This window comes from Lemur catta, chromosome 7, assembly GCF_020740605.2.
Source record: "Lemur catta isolate mLemCat1 chromosome 7, mLemCat1.pri, whole genome shotgun sequence".
In the NCBI taxonomy this organism is placed as follows: Eukaryota; Metazoa; Chordata; class Mammalia; order Primates; family Lemuridae; genus Lemur; species Lemur catta.
Window position 1 is genome coordinate 47,035,744 of NC_059134.1, and position 24,277 is coordinate 47,060,020.

Genomic DNA, 24,277 nt, shown 5'->3' on the forward strand with positions numbered 1-24,277 from the left:
TTAGGAGTATGAATGGAAGGTTCTTTTCCTGGAATAATGATTTCAGGCTTCAGGGAACAGGCGAAAGACAGATTTGGGAATATGTCTCCTGAGATTACTTGCTACTCAGCCACTTGTGCACTCTGCTTGTGACAGGAAGCAGCCTGGGTGGTAGGAAAGGCCAGATGCTCAGTATTTTCCCTGACCCTACTCCACCCCCAAGTATTACTATGCTACTGTCATTCATTAATGTCCGTATGGTAACATAATGAACTCTCTTGCACAGTGGTTGAGAGCACAGATTCCAGAATCAGACCGCCTAGGTTCAAATCCTTACTTGCCATGAGACCTTGGATGAGTTAATTTCTCTGAACATTAGACTCCTTGCCTCTAAAATAGCAAGAATTACAGTACCTACCTCACAAATCATTGGAAGTCTTTTTTTTTTTTTTTTTTTTTTTTGAGACAGAGTCTCACTTTGTTGCCCGGGCTAGAGTGAGTGCTGTGGCATCAGCCTAGCTCACAGCAACCTCAAACTCCTGGGCTTAAACAATCCTTCTGCCTCAGCCTCCCGAGTAGCTGGGACTACAGGCATGTGCCACCATGCCCGGCTAATTTTTTCTATATATATTTTTAGTTGTCCAGATAATTTATTTCTATTTTTAGTAGAGACGAGGTCTCGCTCAGGCTGGTCTCGAACTCCTGACCTCGAGTGATCCACCTGCCTCAGCCTCCCAGAGGGCTAGGATTACAGGCGTGAGCCACCGCACCCGGCCCATTGGAAGTCTTAAAGGAGTTAATGTAAAATATTTAGAATGGTACCCACCCATGTATAATAATAAGCATCATAAAGCAGGTCCTCTTCTGGACATTTCATAGATGTTGAAACCCATGCTCAGGGCAGATGGGTGACTTGCCCATGAATGTGCCCCTGTAGCAGGAGCAGGGAGTCCAGGGCCTCCGCCCTTTCTACACAGGGGCTCAAGGGCCTGCATACTGCCTCATGTGGGGCTCTGTGATCAGCTTGCTGCTTCTCTCCCTTTCCAAGGTACATCATTCTCATGACACTTCAAGATCGAAACGAGAAGCTCTTCTACCGAGTGCTGACGTCGGATGTGGAGAAGTTCATGCCGATCGTGTACACGCCGACCGTGGGGCTGGCCTGTCAGCACTACGGCCTGACCTTCCGCAGGCCCCGGTGAGCCCACGTGGGGTGAGGGCTGAGGGAGGGGCTGTCTCATGCAGCGGAATAAGTTCCTTTTGCTGCCCATGTTGACTGGAGGCTAATTCTTGACTGGGTCCAACAAAGAGACATTTGATTTTAAGTACGTGGTCAGGAAACTGACCCCATAGGTCAGCAGAGAAATGAGCTGAAAGAGTAGCTAGCAAGGGGATATTGAATGGGAATGGTCTCTACTTCCAAATAATAAATGTCCAACATGTTCAGAGTTGGCCTGAGAGAGAGTTCAGATTGTTTTTCTCTTATTATCTACTTGTCACTTTCTGGCCTCCTCTGGTCATCTCCAAAGTGCTGACAGTTCTCCTGCCAATTCAGGCTAACGAATAATGGAGTGTTGGACACCAAAACCTGAATTTTTTTGCTGACTCAAGTATACTTTCCTTTGGCCTTGACTCAGATTCTACTTAAAATGTCACTCTATTGGGCAAAATTTTGGCACTGCATTTTCTTTCAGAGCCAAAGAATTTTGAGCAGTTTTCTTAAAAAAAAAAAATCATTTGTTTTTTTCATGATGAGTTCAAAATATATATATTTTTTAAAGGGAGGTCCTTGGTGGAAGATGTCTGATAATTATAATTGCATAGTTCTAACACTAATGATAAAAGAGCTGCCTGGGTTTATTGTGTGTAATGGAACATTGTTCTAGTCTGTGTTAGAATATGTAAATAGGCAATGTTGGGAGCAAAGGCTCTTGCCTCCTTAAGGTTTACTGAAAAATCACTGACATGAGGCAGATTGATTAATAGGAGGGAAAAGTTTACAAATTTATTTTTAACATGTATACATGGGAACACTCAGAATGAAGACTCAACTCCTCAGTGAAGTACAGAGGTTTTTAAAGAATGGGGTCTTGAAAGCAGAAAAATAGGTTTGGGAAGGGAGAGAGAAAGAGGCTTGAGTAGCTAGCAAAGGTGGTCTTGCTATGTAAGTGAAACCTTGAAGGTGGCAGCCGTCAGAAAGAACAGATGGTAAATGTTTCCTTTCAGACCTTTAAAGGTGTCAGACTCTCAGTTATTCTTTTCTAGATAAGGAAAGGATAGACCTGGCTTTATTAATGCAGATTCTCTACAGATGTAAATTTCCCATCCACAAAAGCATCTTTGCGGTGTTACTTCTATCTGTGAGACTCATAGCAGCCACTGTAAGAGTGGAAATTTCACTAGGTACTCATGACAGGGGTGGAGAAAGATTTCTCACACAGAGATTAGGATATGTAAAGGTAAAAAGTTTATTTTACTTTCTTAGAAGGAGAGAGAGATAGAGAAAAGGGAGAGAGAGGGAGAAAGGAGAGAAGAAAGATGGCGTGGCACCCAAAGAAAGAGAAAGAAGGTGTCCGCACAGAGGCCAAATGGGTTGCCGTTTCATGGGGATAAAAAGAAAGAAAAAAATAGTGATTGTTGTCAGTTGATAACAGAAGTGGCTGTGGATTAATTAGCAGGGTATGAAACTGCTGTATCTGCTTTTTCTTTTTTTCTTAGTGGCAGGCTGATAACAGAAGCAGCTGTGGGATATCAAAGATCTTGTCAGCAGCCTTTCCCTTGAGATATGGTTTTGGTCAGGAACTGAGGCCTGAAGTTCACACCCCTGCTGTCCACTCAGGAACTCTTCAAGTCTGTAAAAAGCAACTTCTAAAAAGCAGTTTCTGGCAACTGTAAATAGAAATATTTTGCATTTCCTTTCTGTCTGCTCAGCAATTTTCAGATGTTGTGAAGACAAAACTTTGAGGGTCCCTGTTAGCAAGAGAACTGATTGATCTTAGCCCTTACTGAGAAACTATGAGTTAGTAATTTTTTCCGTTATTTTGCTAGCAAGGCCATCCTTTCATCCACCTCAAAATATGTCAAACAAATATATTTTGGGGTAAAATATTTCTAAAATCCTCATTTTGAAATTAAAAAGTTTTACATAGTAAAAGCCAAGCTGATAGTTTTGGAGAAATTTGTGTTAGAGGTTGTAAGAGGTTGTTAGATATAGACAAGGAATTAAAAAAAAGTGAGATATAAAGAAAAAGAGCTAATTTAAACATATTGTCCCATATCTTCTTTAGTCAGTCTCTTGTCCTATGAATAGATCAGTTAAACAGCTGTACTCCATTCCAGGAGCTGGCATCCCAGAATAGCTTTCAAATGGGAGAAAAACAAAGGTTAATATTTGGAACAGTTTTTAAACTAATTTTCTTTGAGTCTGGAGGGTGTGCAGCTAAGGTATCAGATGTTAAAGTCAAAGTATCTTCAGTTAAAGTGAAAGTAGACAAAAATATGACAGATTTTTCTTTCCTGGAGTTTGTATGTCACAAAGTATGCTTGCAGGGCCTCAGGATAAAGTAGTGGCAATTTCATTGAGTCCAAGTTGGAAACATGGAAGAAAAATTGGAACAAAATTTTAAAATAATCAGCAATGTTTTAAACAAAAAGTCATAAAAAATTAGTTCAGTCCCATGTAATTAATTTTTGTTCTGCTCAAGGTTGGTTTAGCAATCTTCATGAATGCATCAGCTTTTTAGTCAGAGTCTTGGAAGTTTCCTAGTTCAAATGGTATCATCACCAAGGTTATCAGTTTCACCTGTATTTAAATGAAACTGTCAGTCTTTTCCATGATTTTTCTTGAAGAAGCAAATTTTGGACCATAGCCAGTTAAAAAAAAAAACAACACTTTGAGAAGAATCAGAGTAAAATAATAGTGGTTTGTGCATGACAAAAGTCTTAGAATGGCCATGGTTAAAGAGATAATTGGCAAAGAAATTTGGTTATTTCTTTGGCATACAACAATTTAGCATAATAACCATAATTACTGATAACATACACCAAGACATATCAGAATTTTAGGACTCTCATACAATTTTGGGACACATATTAATAACATGTTTATATAAATGTAACCCAAAGAAAGTTAAGTACCATTTCATACTTGACAATGCTTCCTGAATAGTTATAACACATCAAATAAGCCAGATGTGTCTCTCTTGGACTTTCAGTGACTCTAATATTGAACAAAAGTTAGTTTGAGATTAAAAAAAAAAAAAACCTTGAATTTAGAATTTTGACTTTGGAACGTTTATCAAATATCAAAGGTTTAAAATATTTGTTATCACAAAATAAAATCACAGATTACTATAAAATAATAGTCATTCATTTAGCCAAAGTGATAATTCAAAGATTTTAAAAGCAAAAACTTTACCTTTTAATAGACAGGAGACTCGGTTTCCCAGTCATAAGACATAATAAAGGCAAACTGAAAGACAAGCTAATCAAAATGCAAAAAATTTGTCTCTTTCTCACTCCACTCTTTTTTTTTTTTTGCAGTTTACTGAAAAGCTAAACAAACATCTTTCACTATCTCTATTGATATTACATGAAAATCTTATATAAAAGAGAAAACCAAATTTTACCTTTGCATTAATATATTATTAATGTTAAAGATAATTTTAATGAAGCCTTATAAATAAATCTATTTAATCCAATGAATTTGACCATACAGTAAGATTTCTATAAATGTTTTACAATTTTTACCATTTCCCCCAAACTTTTATATCCTTTTTGTTTTAACTATCATTTTTATTTATTTAATTTAAAACAATTTATAAAACCTTTAAATTAGGCAAAATTATTTTCTATTTAACAAAAACCACATTTCTATGTCTCCTGATAACCTTTTTAAAATCAAAAACACATCTTATTTTTATATATAGTTTGCATATAGAATTGTTTCTCTTATATCTATTAGTTTTAATTAGATATATTGATTACAACATTAAGTCTGAGTAGCCCTACTTTTTAGTGAAAAACCTAGGAGATAAGCAATTTAAATTATGTATCATATATAGAGCCCAGGACAAAAGACAATGTCTGGAGTATCTAATCTTTATTAGCACAGCTGAGCCAGGAAAGACAGGCCAGTGTATTTTTTTCTAGGCCTCATCATAGACTAAAGGCTCAAATTTAAAGTCATAAGTATATAGACAAGTTAAGGAAGTATTAAAAATATCACAGAAGCAACAGTTTTATGACCTTAAACCATTTAACTGAGATATTAATAGTATAAATCTGCCCGACCAGTATGTTCAGAAAAAGAATGTCTAAATTAAATCTTGAAGATGTTTTTATTTTATTTTGCCAATAATATTAAAACTATCTTTATTTATCAAAGATTACCAAAGTCCTATGAACTTGAAAAGCATTTGGGCTAGTTCTTTAATTTATGAGTACTTGCTTATAAGCCAATTTGACACATGGTGCCATAGACAATAGACATAGATGTACACATATACATTCATAAAGACATACTGGAGTTCTACTCAGCCACAAAAAACAACAGAGATCTAGCACTTCTCATATTATCCTGGATAGAGCTGGAGCCCATTCTACTAAGTGAAATACCACAAGAATGGAAAAACAAGCACTACATGTACTCACCATCAAATTGGTATTAACTGATCAACACTTAAGTGCACATATAGGCTGGGCGCGGTGGCTCATGCCTATAATCCTAGCACTCTGGGAGGCCAAGGTGGGAGGATCGCTCAAGGTCAGGAGTTCGAGACCAGCCTGAGCAAGAGTGAGACCCGTCTCTACTAAAAATAGAAAGAAATTATATGGACAACTAAACACATATATAGAAAAAAATTAGCCAGGCATGGTGGCACATGCCTGTAGTCCCAGCTAATTGGGAGGCTGAGGCAGAAGGATTGCTTAAGCCCAGGAGTTTGAGGTTGCTGTGAGCTAGGCTGACACCACGGCACTCTAGCTCGGGCAACAGAGTGAGACCCTGTCTCAAAAAAAAAAAAATGCACATACAGTAATAACATTCATCAGGTGTCAGGCAGGTGGGAGAGGGGAGGAGGGGATGGGTATATTCACACCTAATGGGTGCAGTACCCAACATCTGGGGGATGGACTCGCTTGAAGCTCTGACTCAGGTGGGGCAAAGGCAATATATGTAACCTAAATATTTGTATCCCTGTAATATGCTGAAATAAAAAAAATTAAAAAATAAATTAATTAATTAAGACATACACATGTATACAAGGCTCCTACAGCCTTGATTTGAAAACTTTAGCCATGAGAGTGGCAAAACTCATCAGTCCGAAAGGACAGTTTAATTTAAACCATGTCACTGAGAATAGAACAAATAAAATTCCATTTGTCTCACACATGGCCCAAGCCCTGGTGGAGTCTCAGAGGAAACAGGGTATCAATTAACATCTTAAAGCACAAAGAGAGAAAATCCAAGCCCCTTTAAGAAGGAGTTTGGATGTGCTAGAGGAAGACCAAAATGGGTGCCAAGGCAACATGAAATCACAGGAATTCACCATAGGACTTTATATAGAGACCAACTTTATTTAGATAGGTAGAATTGAATCCTGAGCCCCCGAGAGAGAGACGTCATGAGACTGAGCCATGAAATGCTTTTATAATATACTTCTTACAAAGACATTTTTCTAAGTGTTTAAACCATACCTTTTCTTATCTAAGTTCCAAAGAAAGGAGAAGCCTCCTGTAGCATATTTAGCTGCCTCTAATATTGTTATTCTTGCCTAGCCATGACACACACCAAGGTCATATTTTCTCACAACACCAAGTAACTTCTGGTATCCCCAAAAGCCAAAGAGTTGATGCAATACAAAAGAGAGCAGAGTTTTATACCTGAGAAGCATCTGTCCATGACTTTTTAGACTCCACAAGGAAAAGAGAAGACCCCAAAAAGGGAGTGAGTGGCTCCTTTTTTTCTGAGTTCCTTAAGGGGTCTGAGTCCTTAGAAGATTCATCTAGGTTTTTTCATGTGGCGCTGAAGATGGCAAAGAGGAAGGAGGAGTAGGAAGGAGTGGAAGTAAGTGGGAGCAGCTTTTAGCTGGGACAAATGGCTGATTTTTGTTTGTTTGTTTGTTTTGTTTAGCTTTTGAATTTTTTAACTAAAAGTACCCTTCTAAGTGAAAACAATAAGGTTATAGCTTAATCAAGGGAGCAAGAGGTGCCTCCAGAGAGATGGAAAACAGGTTTTACAAGATCTAGAACTGTCCCAAAGACGGCTCAAAGAAAGGGAAGTTTTACTAGGCATAAATGGAGTATAACTCACATTTCTGTCCAGCTATATTTTCTAGGGTCTTAGCTTCTCAGCTGATCATTTACATACAAATGTCTAAAAGCCCTGTATGTCCCCACAGAATATAGAAAATCAAAATCTATGCATACAAGGGAAAAGAATCAATAAATGGCAAAAGTTACACAAATATCAAACCAAAACAGACTCACTCCCTGACCAGGAATTGAATCCGGGTTGCTGGTGTGGAAGCACAAAATTTTAACCAGTAGGCCACAAAGTGAACCAGCTTTCATTATTATTCCAATGGAGCAGCTACTCCTGCAGGGACAGCATACAAAGGATTTTTTTTAGGTTAGATTTTGCTCTTTAATGTTGTCAAGAGAATTTTTAAGGCTATCCACAATACAATTATGTATCCTTTCTTTAATCCAATTCCTCTATTAATAGAAATAAGGCAATTGTTTAGAATAAGAGATCTCTAAAATCCATCTTTCTAATTTAAAGGATCCAGGATCCATCTTTTGGCTATTAATTTTCAATGATGTACTTATTCTAAAGCAACTTAATCCAATAGCTTCTTCAGAGAAGAAGCAATCCCTAAGATCTCCTCTTTCTCTCAGAAATAGGTAAAGGTATAGATGACAAAAGTCCCTTGTGAATGGGACTTTTTATGACAAACACTCCCCAGAGCTTGCTGTGTTCACAAGAACAACAAAAAAATCTCAGGTTCTCGGCCATTTTTATGCTGGCCACTGAACACGCAGCCCGAAAATTTGCATTCCACCTCCCCATGGTGGAGACCAAGAGGAAGGGCTCCCAAATGGTCACAAGACAAGCTTTTAAGGACGTAAAAACAAGATGAGAAGAAACATTTACCTGGTACCCCTCTTTATGACAGGACAACACAGAAAGACAGAGAAAACACTATTTTGGGGAGGATCAAACAATATGAATTTATATGACAAAGTACCAAAAGTACATCAGGGTAACTGTACCAAGACTGGTCACATAAATCTTCTTTCTCCCATCAATCAATAGACAAACAGTGATTTTTACCGTCTGCTCAACCGGATTGTACAGAGAGAGAGGCCAAAAGCCTAGCTGGTAAGAAATTCTTGCCCTTTTTGCCAGCTTTGTTAGGTTCCTGGTTTCTCTTCACTGGAACTTCCCAGAACAGAGTGGCTTTGGTCACCCTGCCTGCTGTAACCAAACTGTAGGGAGCAAATGCTCTTGCCCCCCTAAAGTTCATTGAAAAATCACTGACATGAGGCAGATTGATTAATAGGAGGAAGAAGTTACAAATTTATTTTTAGCATGTATACATAGGAATCCTCAGAATGAAGATTCAGCTCTTTAATGTGGCACAGAGGTTTTTAAAGAATGGGAACTTGAAAGTAGAAAAACAGGTTTGGGGAGGGAGAGAGGAAGAGGCTTGAGTAGCTAGCAAAGGTGGTCATGTTACATAAATGAAACCTTACAGGTAGCAGCCCTCAGAGACCATAAATGGTAAATGTTTCTTTTCAGACCTTTAAAGGTGTCAGACTCTCAGTTATTCTTTTCTAGATCAGGAAAGGATAGACCTGGCTGTGTTAATGCAGATCAGATTCTCAATAGATGTAACACCCACCCCCGCCCCAAAAGACAGCTTTGCAGTGTTACTTCTATCTGTGAGACTCATGGCAGCCATCTCAAAATATGTCAAAGAAATATATTTTGGGGTAAAACATTTCTAGTTTCCTTCAGCAACATACTGTGTACAGATGTGTAATTTACATTTATATAGAATTTATAAATCAGTGTTTGTAAATCATGTGTTATATGGGGAACATGAAATCATGGATTTAGAGCAACTTTTGTTAATGTGGAAAAACAATCTTGTAGTTTTGAAGCCAGCATTTGGGTTCAGCATTACAAGCAGATTACAGAGTGTTCCTGATGCCTTTTCGGGTCCCACTATTACCATGGGCAAAGGAGAGCGCATCCAACCTCATCTTTATGGCGGTGTGTCCAGCTGTTGTTGTAGCAGACGTGTCCTCATCTCCCAGAAGAGCCGAGCTTTTGCAATCCTACAGGGGGACCAGTGCACCAGAGCCCTGTAGCAGTTCTGGGCTTCAGCTTGCCTTTTTCAGTAGTAAAGATACTCCTGTTTTCTTCTCATCTCTGAAACCAATAGTAGCAGAGACACTGGGGGCTGACGGTACATTTCTGAAGGATGCAGGACCCCATTTACCTCCCTGTTCCTACTCAGAAGTGGTCCTTCCAGGTCCTTCCTGCACAAAGAATCTCAGCTCAAGTATTTCCTCCAAGGCCTTCAGTAGCCCACTAGGGCTTAAAGAATCAAGTCCAACACTTAGAACAGATCTCAGCCTGCCACAGCCCAGCTCCAAAATCGAATGTTCCGGCAATACTGATCTATTCTCCATGCCCAAGTACACCAGGTGCTCTTCTCCATGCTTTTGCACAGATGGTCCTGTCTGCCTTAAACTCCCACATTCTCCCCTTTTCTCATTCTCCACCCATCGCAACTCAGGTTAGCCTTCAAGGCCCACGCCAAGGGGCAGCCTCTCTGTGGAGCCCTCCTTGATCCCCTCAGGATGAAATGATCATTCCTTTCTCAGCCTCCCCCCAGCCCATTACACATACTTCTGCTCCATAGTTTTCTTTTTCCTGTTTTATGTTTCAGTTATTTGCATATCAGTCTCCCCTACTAGAATACAACTTTCTTGAGGGGACAGGAGACATGTTGGACCCATGTGTGTGTTCTAGACCAGTGCTTGGCAAGTCATTGTCACTCAGTTGGGAAAGTCCTGTTGTGTACTCACTGTGAAGAACTGGGTCTTTGCCCTCAGCCCTGAATTTAATCTCCTTGACCCTGGGCAAATTTCTTACCCTCTCTCAGCCTGAATTTCCACATTGATGAAATGAAGGTAATAATACTACTACCTCAAATAATCATTGTGAGGATGAAATGAGATAATAAGGATCAGGTAGCTGGTGTAAAATTGGAAGGAGACAAATGTGTCTATTTTCCTTCAGTAACTATTGTAGAAAGAAGAAAGGAATAATAGATGTAGAGACATAGTATACATATACACTTTTAAATATTTACAAAGAAAATTGAGTCAATGAACATGTAACAAACTAACACTTTCAACTGCAGAGGTAATCCAAACCCAATGTTATACAAACACACACGATTTTGCTCTTCCAGAACCCACTGTTTCCTGAAGAGGTCCTTTAGCCCTAAGGCATAGCCCACTCTCTCCCCTGGCATGGAGCTGAGACAGTTTGGAAATTCAAGGCCATCTCACTCCCACCTCCCACTGCCAGGGCGTGAGAAGCCCTCCTGCCACAGGTTCCTATGGACTAGATTTTGGATTCAGTTGTTTCTAGATAAACTAGTGTCAGGGTCAGGACCCTGCCTATGCTACAGACTTGTGAAAGTGGAATTTGCCACCAGAGCCCACTCCAGAACCCAGAGAAATCACCAGTATTGAATTTGAGTTAACGAACATTTACAGAGCAACTAGTAGGTGCCGGGCATGATGTTAAACACTGAGAGGTTACCCCAAAAGAACAAAATAACAGTTCTCAACCAGCACAATGAGGGGCCAGACAACAATAATATAACTTAAATATAATAAAAGTTAAAAGGAAACAAGAGATTTAATAGAGACAAAGAGCTATAGGCAACAAGGGAAAGGAAATTTTATTTTCCCTAGAGACAGCAGGGATGCTTCACAGAAGAGATGACGTTTGGCTGGTCCTCAAATGTTGGAGAGGAATTCCATAGGTAAAGAAGGAGGGAACAGTCATTTTCATCCATTTGGCTCTGGAGGCAAATTTCCATCAGACCTCAGCTCCATGCCAGGGGAGGGAGTGAGCCATGCCCCAAATGCTAAAGGATGTCTTCAGGAAACAGTGGATTCTGGAAACAAAATCGAGTGTGTTTGTGTAATATTCGGTTTGGTTCACCTCTGCAGTTGAAAGTGTTAGTTTGTTACATGTTCAATGATTCAATTTTCTTTGTAAATATTTAAAAGTACATATGTATACTCTGTACTGTGCCATCCCTGCTGGCCCCTCACTGTGCTGGTGAATTGCTTGAGGTCCAGAACTGTACTTTGTTCTTGGGGGTAACCTCTCAGCGTTTAACATGGTGCCTGACACCTACTAGTTGCTCCGTAAATGTTCGTTAACCCAAATTCAGTCCTAGTGGTTTCCCTGGGTTCTGGAGTGGGCTTTGGAGGTAAACTGAGCCCAGAGAAGGGCTAATTTTATAGGCTTTGTAGACACCATGCTAGTCAGCTGACTTGGGTATCTCCACATTATCTGAGGCTGGAAAGAAGGGGGAAAGGAGGGGCACTAGGACTTCACATGCATTGGCTTATAATGAATCCTCTCAGTATCCTGTAAGATTAGCTTGGTTATAGTATCTTCATTTCACAGATGAGGAAACTGGGGTGGCCAGACAAAAGGAACTTGTTTAAGATCATACAGTGAGCAACTGGTGAAGTCAGAAATCTGGGAATCAAGGAAAGCTACCCTAGAGAGGTGATATTCAGGCTGCGCCATGAAGAATTGAGACAGGAAGTGTTTGTTTACAGTGATGCCAGCATACCCACCTCCCCTTGGCTAGACTGTATGGCCTCTGGGACCTTGTGGTGGGTGAAACAGCAGAGGAGAGAGGCTGGGTAGAATGGACAAGTGATTCTGCCTGACAAGGAGGAACTCCTTTTCTCCTTCATAGCACCCAAGGAGGGTGGATTGATGGGAGCTATTTCAGACTCAAGTCTGGGTCCCACTTGTGGTTCTCCAAGGGGTCAGTAACAGCCAGAGACAGGGTAGGAGAGTGGGGTTCCATGTGGGTGGACACAGGGCCCTGCCAACCACTTGAGCCCAGAGAACCAGGTCAGCCCGGGGTTGGGGTAGAGAGGATGCTGCGGAAATGGAATATATAGTGTGGAAAACAGGCATGTGAGAGTCCCGGCAGAGAACCTACAAATGAACTGGCACCAGAAGAAAAGCCTAACAACCACTTACTAATAGGCCAGGTACTATCTTAAAATCTCAACATATATTAACACATTTAATTATTACAACCACCTTAGGAGCTAAGTACTATTATCATCCCATTGGCAGATGGGAAAACTGAGACACAGAAAACTTACCTGAAGTTACACTGTTTATAATTAGCAAAGCCAAGACTCAACCCATGCAGTCTGAACCAAATGGTGAACAGGTAACCCTACACCACACTGCCACTTATGGTTTAGGATGTGCACATTTGGTGGGCTTTCAGGAGGGGCTGCCATTGCAGCTCCAGGAATGTATGCCTGCCCAGGGCCCTAAGGTGGGGATTGCTAGTACCGTTTCCAGAGTGTCGCCTGGGAGGAATTGATCCTGCCAGGTCATGAGGCCTGCAGCTGGGTGAGGCTGAGGCAGGCCGGGGCAGACTGAACTGTCTTCTTGGATTAGTCGCTCACACTCTTGGTACAGGTTTTCTGTATGTGTTTTGCACGAAACTTTCTTCAGATGATTACCCAATTAAGCTATTTGACATATGACAGTCTGAGCTGTTGCTCTAGGTTTCCATCTGGCTGCTTTCCAGGTGTTGATTCCACACCTGCCTTGCTCCTGCGGGAAATGAGTTTGGGCTCCACCCCAGGCCTGAGCTCCATCCGCCTGGCTTGGAATGGCTTTATGGATTAGCATCTGAAGGGAGGATAGCCCCAAGGCCAAGGGGAGAGAGCCAGTGCCTTCTCAGTTTCTGAAATGATAAACATTCCTGCCAGGTTCCCAGGAACATTGAAGTCCTCTGTACAAGTCCTGGCCCCCCACCAAGGCTAATTAGGTCCAGCTGATGCTAAAATTGAGCTTCCCACAAGCCTGGGGCTCTGCATCTCTTCACAACCTGGAAGGAGATACCAGAGCATCTCAGGGGTACCTGAGCGTCCCTGGGCAGATAGACACAGCAGAAGGTTCTGGACTCCTCTTCCTGCCTCTCCTCTGGCACATCCTCTGCAGGTGCCTCCATGGGCCAGGCTTGATGAAGTGCCCCTGAGGGTCACTAGTGTGTGCCTTGGAAGAGGTGAAAGGCAGAAGAATGGCTGGTGGAGGCTGGGACAGAACTCAGCCCAGAGGAAGGGTGTGTGGAGGAAGCCAACATAGTGTCCAGTGCCGGTGCATCCTCTCCCTTCCCCAGGCCACCTCCCTCTCCATCAGCCCTGTCTTCACACTCCTCGTCCTCTTTGGCTCCAAGCGATGGACACATACCTATAGACCTAACAGTTCCCAGCTTCATTGTGGGGTCCAGCTTGTATGGGTGATGGAGGTGTTAAAGAAAAAATTGTGACACTTGTTAAAGATGGGAAGACAGGCCAGGCACGGTGGCCCACGCCTGTAATCCTAGCACTCTGGGAGCCTGAGGCGGGAGGATCACTTGAGGCCAGGAGTTCAAGCCCAGCCTGAGCAAAAGCAAGACCCCATTCTCTACTAAAAATAGAAACAATTAGCCGGGCATCATGGTGTGCACCTGTAGTCCCAGCTACTCAGGAGGCTGAGGCAGGATGATCACTTAAGCCCAGGAGTTTGAGGTTGCTGTGAGCTATGACACCACTGTACTCCACCTAGGGTGACAGAGTGAGAGACTCTTGTCTCATAAAAAAAAAAAAAGGGGGAGGAAAGTAGATTTTATTTGGGGAAGGGGAACATAGTAATAGGTACAGGGACCACTGCATCAGGGTCTTGCAGTGGGGGAGAGTAGTCTCAACCCCAATTCCAGCAAGGACAAGTGGGGATTTCTAATTAAGGAACAGGGTGGGAGTCAGTGGGTGGAAAATTACTAAGAGGAAACACCAAGAATAAGGGATTTCTGGGCTGGGCTCGGTGGCTCATAGCTGTAATCCTAGCATTTTGGGAGGCTGAGATGGGAGGATTGCTTGAGGACAAGAGTTCGAGACCAGCCTGAGCAAGAGCAAGACCATATCTCTACAAAAAAATAGAAAAATTAGCTGGGCATAGTGGTGCATGCCTGTAGTTCCAGCTACTTGGGAGACTGAGGCAGGAGAATTGCTTGAGCTCAGGAGTTTGAGGTTGCAGTGAGCTGTGATGATGCCACTGTGCCAGGTGACAGAGCAAGAACTTGTCACCAAAAAAAAAAAAAAAGAAAAGAAAAAAAAAAAAAGAAGAAGAAGAAGGAATTGAGTTTTCTGGTTAATCTGACATGGGATTATTGCTGAAGGCAGGCCAGGGTCATAAGATATCAAGGGTGGTCAGATATCAAAGGTGGGGGATTTTCACTAAACTGACGTAGAAGGATTCTTGCTCAAACTGGATTCTACAAGGACAGACCGGGAAGCTCAAGGTCTGGCCTAGTGAGAAAGGACTCAGGAGACTGACTAAAGCTTTGGCCCAAGGAAAGTCTTTGTCTGAGGGCTGGTTGTGGGTAGTGAGAGGAGCATGAACTTTGAAGCCAGGCAGGCTTGCCCTTGAATCTCAGCTCCCAGTGACTTTTGAGAATTAATTTAGCACCTCCTCAGTCTCCTTAGGCGTCAAAAGGGAATAAGGCCTATTCACATGGCTGCACGTGAGGACTCAGTGAGATTCCACGTGTGCAGGGTTGGGCCGTTGTAGGCGCTTAGGCGCTGTGGTCTGCCTTGCCCATCCCTCTGGGGATTGTCATCCAACTCAGTTGTGCTATGAAAAGTATAAACTGTAAACCTACTGAGGGCATCCCAGTCCTCTGAAATACCACCACACTCTGAGACCTTAAATTGCCTGTACTTGCACTGAACTCTCAAGTCCAACAGCAAGTATATGTGAGGTGTTAGAGGGCAGCCTGCGATGAGTTAGAAAGGCGAGGCTAGGAAGTGGCACTTGATTCTGTGCAGTTGGAGGCTCTGTGGAAAATACCTGGAGACGTATTTGGATTTGGACAAAGCCAGCAGTCCTTGGTCTTGCACCAAGCTGCTATCTTTTTTATCTGCAAACAGGGGTGTTTCTGCACATAGGCCAGTAACCTGTATACAGGATATTGTCAGTCACCATTTATTGAATGCTTGCAATGCCTGCAATGCTCATGTGGACCCTAGGCCAGCTACTTTGTGCACATTAGGTCTGAACCCTGCAACAACCCCACACTGTGCTTATTTTTTTACTGAGGTGAAAACTAAGGCTAACTTTTCTAAGACATTGCAGCTGACCCAGAGCCAGTTCCCTGTGTTGTTCCTGAATTCATAGTCTGGCTTCTTGTGGCCCTGGTAACCATGATGCCTCAGAGATAAGCACATTCTTGCCTTTGTATAAACGCCCTTGCCAGACGGGTCAGCACACAGGAGGGACACACACTTGGGAGGGGCATTATACCACATTGGACAGAGCACTGGGGCTGGAGTCCACAGGTAGTGAGTTAGCTCCCCCGTTAATAACCATGTGGCCTTGGAGCCCAGCTACTCCACTTCTCCAAGCTTGGATCACAGGAACTGTCCACCTTGTGGGATCATTGTGAAGGTCAGATGAGCTAAATGCATATGAACATGTTTACCAATTGTGAAGTTCTTCATAAATTAAAAGGGTATTATTTTTTCATCTCTCCTTTGCCCTCACCCTGATCACCATAAAAGGGTGTGATTAAGGTTCACATTCACCTCCTCGGAGTTTCCTGCTTCCTGTTCAATATATCTGATGAGCCTCAGTTTACTGCATTGGAAACTTTTTATCTTCAACCATCTCCACCTCCACCCACCCCCACACAGAAGAACTCCTGGGACACCAATCACATGCCTCTGCTTCTTAAATATCCACTGGACCCCATTTCTAGCCATGCATAGGACCAATGAGTGCCAGCATCTTGACCAAAGCCACTCTGGAAAACAAAGACAACCTTGTCTCAGCCAATGGGAAGAGCCCTCACACCCAGAGTACAGTCTTTGAGCACATCACAATATGATTCCAACCCAGCTGTCGGCTGACTGGGAATACACACATGCATGCTCTCAGCACAACTGGGAGGCAAGCAGAAAGCAAGGATTAGCATCATCAGACCAGCCTCCTCCCCAGTCTCAGGGCACCAAAGCCCTGGTTCCTTTGGCCACACCTGCTTTCATCCAATTCCACCGAGACTCCTCTGCCAAACTGTTTCAGCTGTGTTGCTGGAAAGCCTCCCTTGCGTAGAGCAAGCACAAGATCTGCAGCTGGGTCTGGTTAGCCTTCTCCATCTGGCCGTTAGTCCTCTAGCTGAGGCTGTCATGGGAAGAGCATGGATTAAAAGTCAGGAGATCTGGGTTCTAGCCCTTACCACACCCTTCCTGGCTATGACTCCTTAGGCAAGTCACTTAGCTCATTAGTCTCTAGTAAAAGTGGTAGAGTTAGATTGCATGGCCTCTGTGATCTCTTCCAGTTCTAACAGTTTATGATCTAATAACCCATACTCTATAACTAAGTTAGAAATGAGACCTTTAAGTGAACCATGGTCACATTATGGGGCGAAGCCTAAGTTTCCCCACCTGTAAAATTAAGAAGGTCAAGTTAGAGCAGTGATTCTCAGTCCTGGCTGTGCATTAAAAGTATCTGGGGAGCTTTAAATCAGAATCCCTGAGCTGGAGCCCAGGCATCTTTAGTTTTCAAAAGCTCTTCAGGGGATTCTACTGCATAGCTAGGGCTGAGAACCACTGAGCTGGATAATCTCTGAAATTCCTTCCAGCTTGGATCTTCTCTGATTTTTAGGGAGTTGAGAACTTGCATCCTGTATTTTCCAGGCCAGCCTTGGAAGTACATTTGAAGATTAGGGTCATCATAACATAACAGAACTTTCATCTCCAACTCAACCTTCAGCAAGCCCAGCTGCTGAGCCCCACTGCCACACCCCTTCAGATCTCATTCATAAGGTTGGCAAGTTGGGGTGTCTCACATCTGCTGTCCTCCTCCCTCCCTCAGTTTCCTTCTGAAGCTCCTATCACTACGCAGAAGTCACCCCTCTCCCAAGCTGTGCTCATTCTCTTGACTCTGTGTCATTACCCACCCTGTATTGGCAACAGCTGCCCACTAATCTGATGTCAAGAAGTGATTAGACAGGTGCAAATGTGAGACTCAAAGGAGACCAATCATTTGGTGACCAGCCTGGCCTGGCTCAAAAGATGAGCTGGATCAGCTGGAGTCCTTTTCAGGAATTTGAACTGAGACGTGGAAGAAGTTATATAGAAGGAATTTTCCAGTTGGGAAGGCAATTTAAGGCAAAAAGGATGCTATGGTTTGGCCTTTAGAATCAGATCATGGTAGGCCAATGGCAAAAGCAAGCTATGAAGAAACAATAAAGAGCAATGAGTAAATGAATAAGTCTGTGGAGAGGAGATAAAGGCAGATGGGAGAGAAAGGAGAAAACATGGGCAGAGAGAGTGATTGGTTCCTAGAGCTGCCTCAGTTCATGACAGCATTCCACTCCCACTCCTGTTCACAAGTCTACAATAAACCCACTTTCTCCAGAGGTAACTTCAGTGAACATCTGCCTTCAGTTAACTAGAAGAGCCAAACTGAAGAAGAGCTATGAAATCAGATGGATCTGCTTAGTGTCCTGATGCCCGTGTTAGTAGGTTGGCTCTGCTAACAGATTAAAGTAGGGCATCCCAATATTTGGAGTGCATTAAAATCACCTGGCAGGCTTGTTAAAAGACTCAGCAAATCTGGGATGGGACCAGAGAATTCACATCCCCAGCAAGGTCCAGGTGATACTGATGCTGCTGGCCCAGGAACCACATTTTGAAAACTACTAGATAAGAGGATGGTGAAAGGTAGCTCAGTACTAAATAATAGAGACCAGCTGAAGAAAGCAGAAGGGTAGATACTTCCAGGCCCAATGTACACTAGTAGAGAGAGCTGGGAGTCATGAGATATGAGTTCCGGTCCTAGTTCTTGTCAACAACTAGCGGCGTGACCTTCTATAAATCCCTGCCCCTTTCTGTGCGTCACTTTCCTCATCTGTAAAACCAGAGGATTTTACTAGGTGATCTCAGGGGCTCCTTCCAGCCCTTACAGTCTCTATTTTTTTGAGCAGATTAGAGCACTGTGGCTATAAATTTGCCTCCAAGATTTTTGGGATTTAAGGGAGGAAAATGCAAAAGGGATGAAAACACATAGTTTTCATTTTCTGACAAGCAAAAGCTTGCAGGCTTATCTGCAAAAGTGTCATTTTTGCTGAGAGCTGCGATTCACAAATGGGCACCTTCCCAGACAGACCAGCTGGGCAGTCCAGGATCTGTCATGGATTGTTTGGTGCTATGGCTTGGGAATTGATGCTGGCATAGAGCTAAGGAAGGTGGCATGAGGAGTCCTTCCAAAGCATGAGGTTGTTCAGCTGTTATTTGACAGAAATGTCACATGAAGTAAGTTAAATTGGATCTGGATCCCACATTGCTGAAACACTTTGAAACAGAGAGGTAGAGGAGAGAAGGAACATTTATTTTTGTGTCTGAATTACATGGATTGCAGTCGCTAAGGGAATTGGCTTATTCTTTTTTAGAGGAAGTTTTTTTTTTTTTTTTTTTTTTCTCTCTGTCCTAAGATTCCAGCCTGGAGAACTGGGTCCTGTCAGAGGAAGTTTTGAGATTTACATCCAAAACAGTGACTTTGTCCTTAAATGCACGTGACCTGCCTGGGACTTTAACATCCAAAAGGAGCAGCTTGCTCTGTGGGGACAGCATAAGACACTCACTCCTCAGCCATCCCTGAGTTCCAGTGGGAGTTAAGGTGGGAATGCTTGAGCAACCCCACACAGACGCAAAGATTATATTTTCTTTACTCAAGCTGGAGACAGATGAACTTTATTAACTAGAACAGGATGTTCTGGGTTTGACTTCCTTTAGCCAAAGGCAGATTTCCCTGGCAATTTAAACAAACTGATTTTTGTTTCTTTTTATCTGGCTCTGTCCTTTTCCTCCTTTGTCCCTGGCAATCCCAGCCATGGTGATCAAAAGAATAGGTGTGGGGAATTTCCTTACTCTGAGAAGGAAATACGTACATAGAATCAGGAGTTGAGTAGACCTTTCCTCAGATAACCTTGATCTCCCATTAACCTGTAGAATGCACGAAAGGTTGTGTTTACTCACACTACATTTACTCCAAAAAGAGTGGCTTCTTAAGACAAGCTGCTGCAAGCAGTGCAAACGTTTTGAAAGGTTCCAGGCTAGAGGAAGAGTAAAGGATTATTGGTATAGAATTTCTTGATGAAAAGTGAAGGCTGCCTTGCCAGAAAGGAACACCACTACCAGCTGCCCACGTCCTAAAATCCATTATTAGATTCATGTCCTTGTGTTAATCCTTTGTACCTACAGGAATCCCTTTAAATTGCCCATGTACCATAGAGGAGTAACATTGAAAACTTTATCTATAAACTGGTTTTTAAGAGATACCCAATGAGGTATCGTCAACATTGTCCAAAACATTACTGGAGGGGAGCAAGTGGAGATACTAAAAGGACACAAAGTAACATGGGTGGTGGAAGATGGACTTCCCCAGCTTCACACAATTTATATGATCTTGTCTCCTGAATCATAAGCCTTCAGGGGAAGGCACTGTGTGTTCTTCCCTGTGTCTCCCATGGTGCTGAACATGGTGTCTTCAAGAACCTACCAGAGAGGGAGCACTTAAAGACTGTCTTCTGATTAGACTCAACGAACACTGGGTAAGCACCATCTTTATGGCTGGCTGCCATAAATGCATGGAGGAGCCAAATGGAATAAGGAAGTTTATTCATAGTCTCTATTTTGGAGGGTTTATAGTTCAACTGAGAAGAACAATTCTAAGCCAACATAAGCCAATGTGTGAAGTGTGGTAGATTGTCTAGTTTACTTTGTAAGTACTGAGGCAATTCATTATGGCAATAAATCTTCCATTGAATTGTTGGTTCCTGATCTAAACCTCGTGAGAAGGATTTTGATTCACACTGGGAAGAGGGCCCAGCACAGTCCCTGGCATGCAAAGAGTTTTGAGATGGCTTCCAAGCAGGAGGAACTACATAGGCAAGGTGTGTGGCTGGAACAAGCCAAGAATCATAGATTCTCAGGCTTGGGGGTGCAAGGGACACTGCTGTTTGCCCCTTCCTCCTTAACAACCCCAATTTATTTCAGTTATCCTTCTTCCTCCAAATGGCCGTGTGCTTTGAAAGAGTCTTAGCCCTTCCCAGAACCAAGCAGTGGGTCCTACTTAATCTCTGGCAATCACTGTGGTCTGGTCTCCTTGCCACTGATTGATTTAGGTACAGCTATGTGACCCAATTGTGGCCAAAGAGAGGTGAGGGTGATCTGTGAGAGGTCTTCTGGGAAAGGTTTTTGCAACACAAGAGCACCCCTCTTCTTCCCTGGATGTCTTTCTGTCTGCCATGCCTGAAACCGCAACAATCATCCTGTAGCCCTGAGGAAAACAGCCCAAGGACCAAGCCTGTATTGCCCAGGATGGGAAGTGGAAACATGGAGAGCTTGGGTCTTTGGTGTGACATGGCTGAGCCACTCAATAAACAAATCCTGGAGCCATTTGCCTCTGGAGTTCTTGCTATATGAAATAAATCTCCTCTTTCCAGCCAGCTGAGTCAAAGCTTTCTGTTACCTACAGCTGAAAGCAGTTCCCCTTCCTGATGGGATACTTGGATTGCCCGTGTCATGTGACATTATTTACTTGGAGCTTCTAATGCACCAGGCACTCTTCTAGGTGCTTTACTCATTCAGGCCCCACCCCATCTCTTTGTGGTATGTAATAGTATTAGGCCCATTTTCAGGAAGAGGAAACTGAGACACTAAGAGTTAAAATAACCTGAATACATGGTAGAGCCACGATTCACACCCAAGCCAGAGTGTACACCCTTATGTGCTCCCTGTCATGTCCTTCATGTCATGAGCCTCTGCTCTGGGGTGATTGAGCAACTATCTCCGGGACAGAGACTACTCCACTGACCAGGGTGGGGAAGGCAAGGCTGGATATAAGGCAATGCAAGGAGTTTGGATTGGGTTAGTCAGGGATGGTGACACACTCTTGAGTGGGGGAGGGCTGTAATGAAAACATGTCTGGAGGAGGATAATTCTTGGAGGACTAAGGAAGAGAGCCCATGGGGAACTATCATATTAAGTAAAGCATGAGAAGATCCTGATGGGTTTCTGATGTGGAAATGAGGGGAAGAAACCCAGGACACCAGTACATAGGAATCTGCATTACTGGAGACAGTCGGATGTGAAGGTGAAAGTGAGAGAAAGAATTGTCAGGTTGAGAACTGTGTGGTGGTGGACTGACAGTTGTGGAAAGTTCAGCTTGGGCCTCAGAAATGGAACAGTGAACTGGATTATAACAACAACTCCATTTATTAAGTGGCCACTACCGTGATAGTCAAGTTGCCTTTATGATCTTTGAATCACACAACAGCTGTAAGAAGTGAGAGAGTATTATCGTCCTCAGAGCAGATGGGAGACTTGCCTAAGGCCATATAACAAGCAAGTGGCAGGATTCAAACCTGAATCTATCCTATTCCCAGGCCTCTCCTTTTTTCCATATTGAAATCCCTCTAGTCCTACATTGTTAAAACTCAGCATTTCTGAATCATGTGTGTTCCCACAAATATGCTCTTTTCCCCAAACAACCACAGCAAAGCAAACACATTCATAGACTGAATGGAATTAGCAACAGGTATCTGCAGGAGTCCATGTGTATCGGTTCCACACCTAGAGTCCCCTGCAGGGAGATGGGATGAAGTGAGGCTGTGAATTGCTGTGCTGCATCAAGGTGCCAGGTTAAGGAGCCTCAGGAAAAAAGCCAGGGCCTGCACCTTGGGCAGGTTCTTCACACCTGCACAGGCAGAGCCTTTTAGGCTCATAGAAGGACAGGCCAAGGAGTTCATGGGGCTCCTGCTCCCATGATGCCCCCTTGAGTTGGTGTCGGAATATTTAATGCCTCCGCATGTTAAAAAACCCCTGCACAGCTTGTGGAGCAGTGTAGCCAACACAGATGTTACCTGGGTGCCCCCTGTAGCCTATTCCCAAACACTCCCAGACAACTTCCTGTCCTGAGTTCCAAGATGGGCTGAGGTATTTGCCTCCAAAGAGGCCTTTGAAAACAGTCAAATCTCTTCAGGAAGACTTACATGGGAACAGATGAAATCGATTAACAATTAAGAGACCCTTGAGCTCTGCATTTTTGCAGATTCACCTCCCCTTGCAGCAGACACAGGCGGGATCATCACCAGCTCAAATCAAGGCCAAGAGGGCAAGTGACACCCTGCCCACCAGGGGCACAAGTCAGTAGAAATGGTAGGACTAGAGCTCAGGTCTCCTGCCTCTGTCAGCTCCAGAAGTCTATACTTCTCTCCACCGTGCACAGAAATAGGTGTTCCCTCCACTGTTTGAATCTAACTTAATTCACCATTAGTAGTTATGTTTGTATAGCGCTTCAAAGTTTTAGGGTGAATTCAAATACAATCCTTGCCAACTGTCCTGTGAAACAGACAAGGCAGCCCCCTTTCACTTGAGGAAATGGAGAATTCAAGAGGTTAAGTGACTCCCCAAAGCTGTATAAATAGTAAGAGATAGAACTAAACCTAGTGTTTAGCTATTTGCCATCTAGGACTCTTTCCTCTACTGGACTGTAAACGTCTGATGGGCAGGAGCCACATTTGTTGGCTCAATGTCCTATGCCCGGCACCCAGCATGGGGCCTTCCTCATGGTCCTTGTTAGATAGAAGGAAGTAGGGGTGGGAAGAGCAGTGGGTAGGTGGAAGAAATTTGGAGTTTTATTTTCCTGATAACTTCTAATAGAATCCTAGAGGAGTGAGCTTCGATTATCAATGGCTCTTTACTTACAAAGAGCTGTAACTCTGTAACTTTGTTTAAAATATCTTGTATCCTAAATTTCTTTTATTTTCCATTTTTAATTTATTACTTGAAAGTGTTTTGTTTTTATGAAGTGTTTCTTATAAGATTGTAAAATTATTACTGTTTGTAGTGTGTCCTAAATTTTTTTAAACATTAATGTAAAAAGTGATTTGATTCCTTTAAGAATCTTAAGCAAGAAAAATTTCATGGGGCATAATTGGCACTCAGTAAATGTTTCTGGAATTTAACTGGATTTGAATGCTAGGATGGGAAGATAAAAGTAGTTGCAAAAAGTTTCTACGTTACTGAGATGATTAAGGAATAGACTTTATCCATTATTTGCAAATTAACTTTATCCCCAGATACAGGTCTATCAAGTGGGAAAAAATCAATAGCTACAGTGGAATGACATGGCCTGCACTTCCAGAATCCTTGGCTCTGGTGGATTAATAACTATGGCCAATTCTCATCACAAATGAGGTTCAATAGATTGCTCTTGCCTGCTGCAGGGTGGACCCAGGGTGAGCCAATCAGTGTTTCTCACATGCATCCAAGTGGAGGGACATAGATGTGAAGTTGTCATGGTAACTTTTTTACTGATTGGAAGAATAGATGAAGCTAGAATGAAACTCCTCGGATGGTTTGGGGGTGGGAACCAGCACAGAGAAAATTCTCTCTTTCTAGACAAAGAAGGTATAGGAAGTTTGAATTCAAGTAGAACAAATACAGGTAAAAGTGCTAGCTAGAATAATTAAGATAAATAGGTAATTAAATGATTTTAATTAATAAACCCAGAGGTCAGTATTTGAAAGTAAACCTCTACCTAGGCCAATGGTTTTAAACTTTCCTAAGTGTCCACTTATGAAAAATTACAGACTCCAGCTCCCTTCCCCAAGATTCTGATTTGTTGAGCCTGGAGTGGGGCCCAAGATTCTCCATTTTAAAACTACCCACAACTTACTCTCCTACAGGAAGCTCATAGACCACACAGGTAAGAGATCGGCCATATTTTCATTAACACTACCCTGGGGAAACGCAAAGCACCAGGGGGCAAACCCAGGCTGGAGCACACTCAAGGATTCTCACCTCATGGAAAAATTGAGGGAGAATAGAGGCTGTTTTCTACTTAGGCCAGTTTAAAAACAAAACAAAAACAGAGTTTAATTAGTCAGTG

The 24,277-nt window shown here is 42.7% G+C and overlaps 1 protein-coding gene across 1 annotated transcript in view; it reads left to right on the plus strand.

The window, feature by feature from the left end:
- Positions 1–24,277, plus strand: part of ME3 (malic enzyme 3) — a 189,263-nt gene that overhangs the window by 80,008 nt on the left and 84,978 nt on the right. Inside the window, exon 3 of the mRNA XM_045557175.1 lies at positions 1,028–1,177. Coding sequence (XP_045413131.1) covers positions 1,028–1,177 — 150 coding nt within the window. The remainder of the gene's footprint in view (positions 1–1,027; positions 1,178–24,277) is intronic.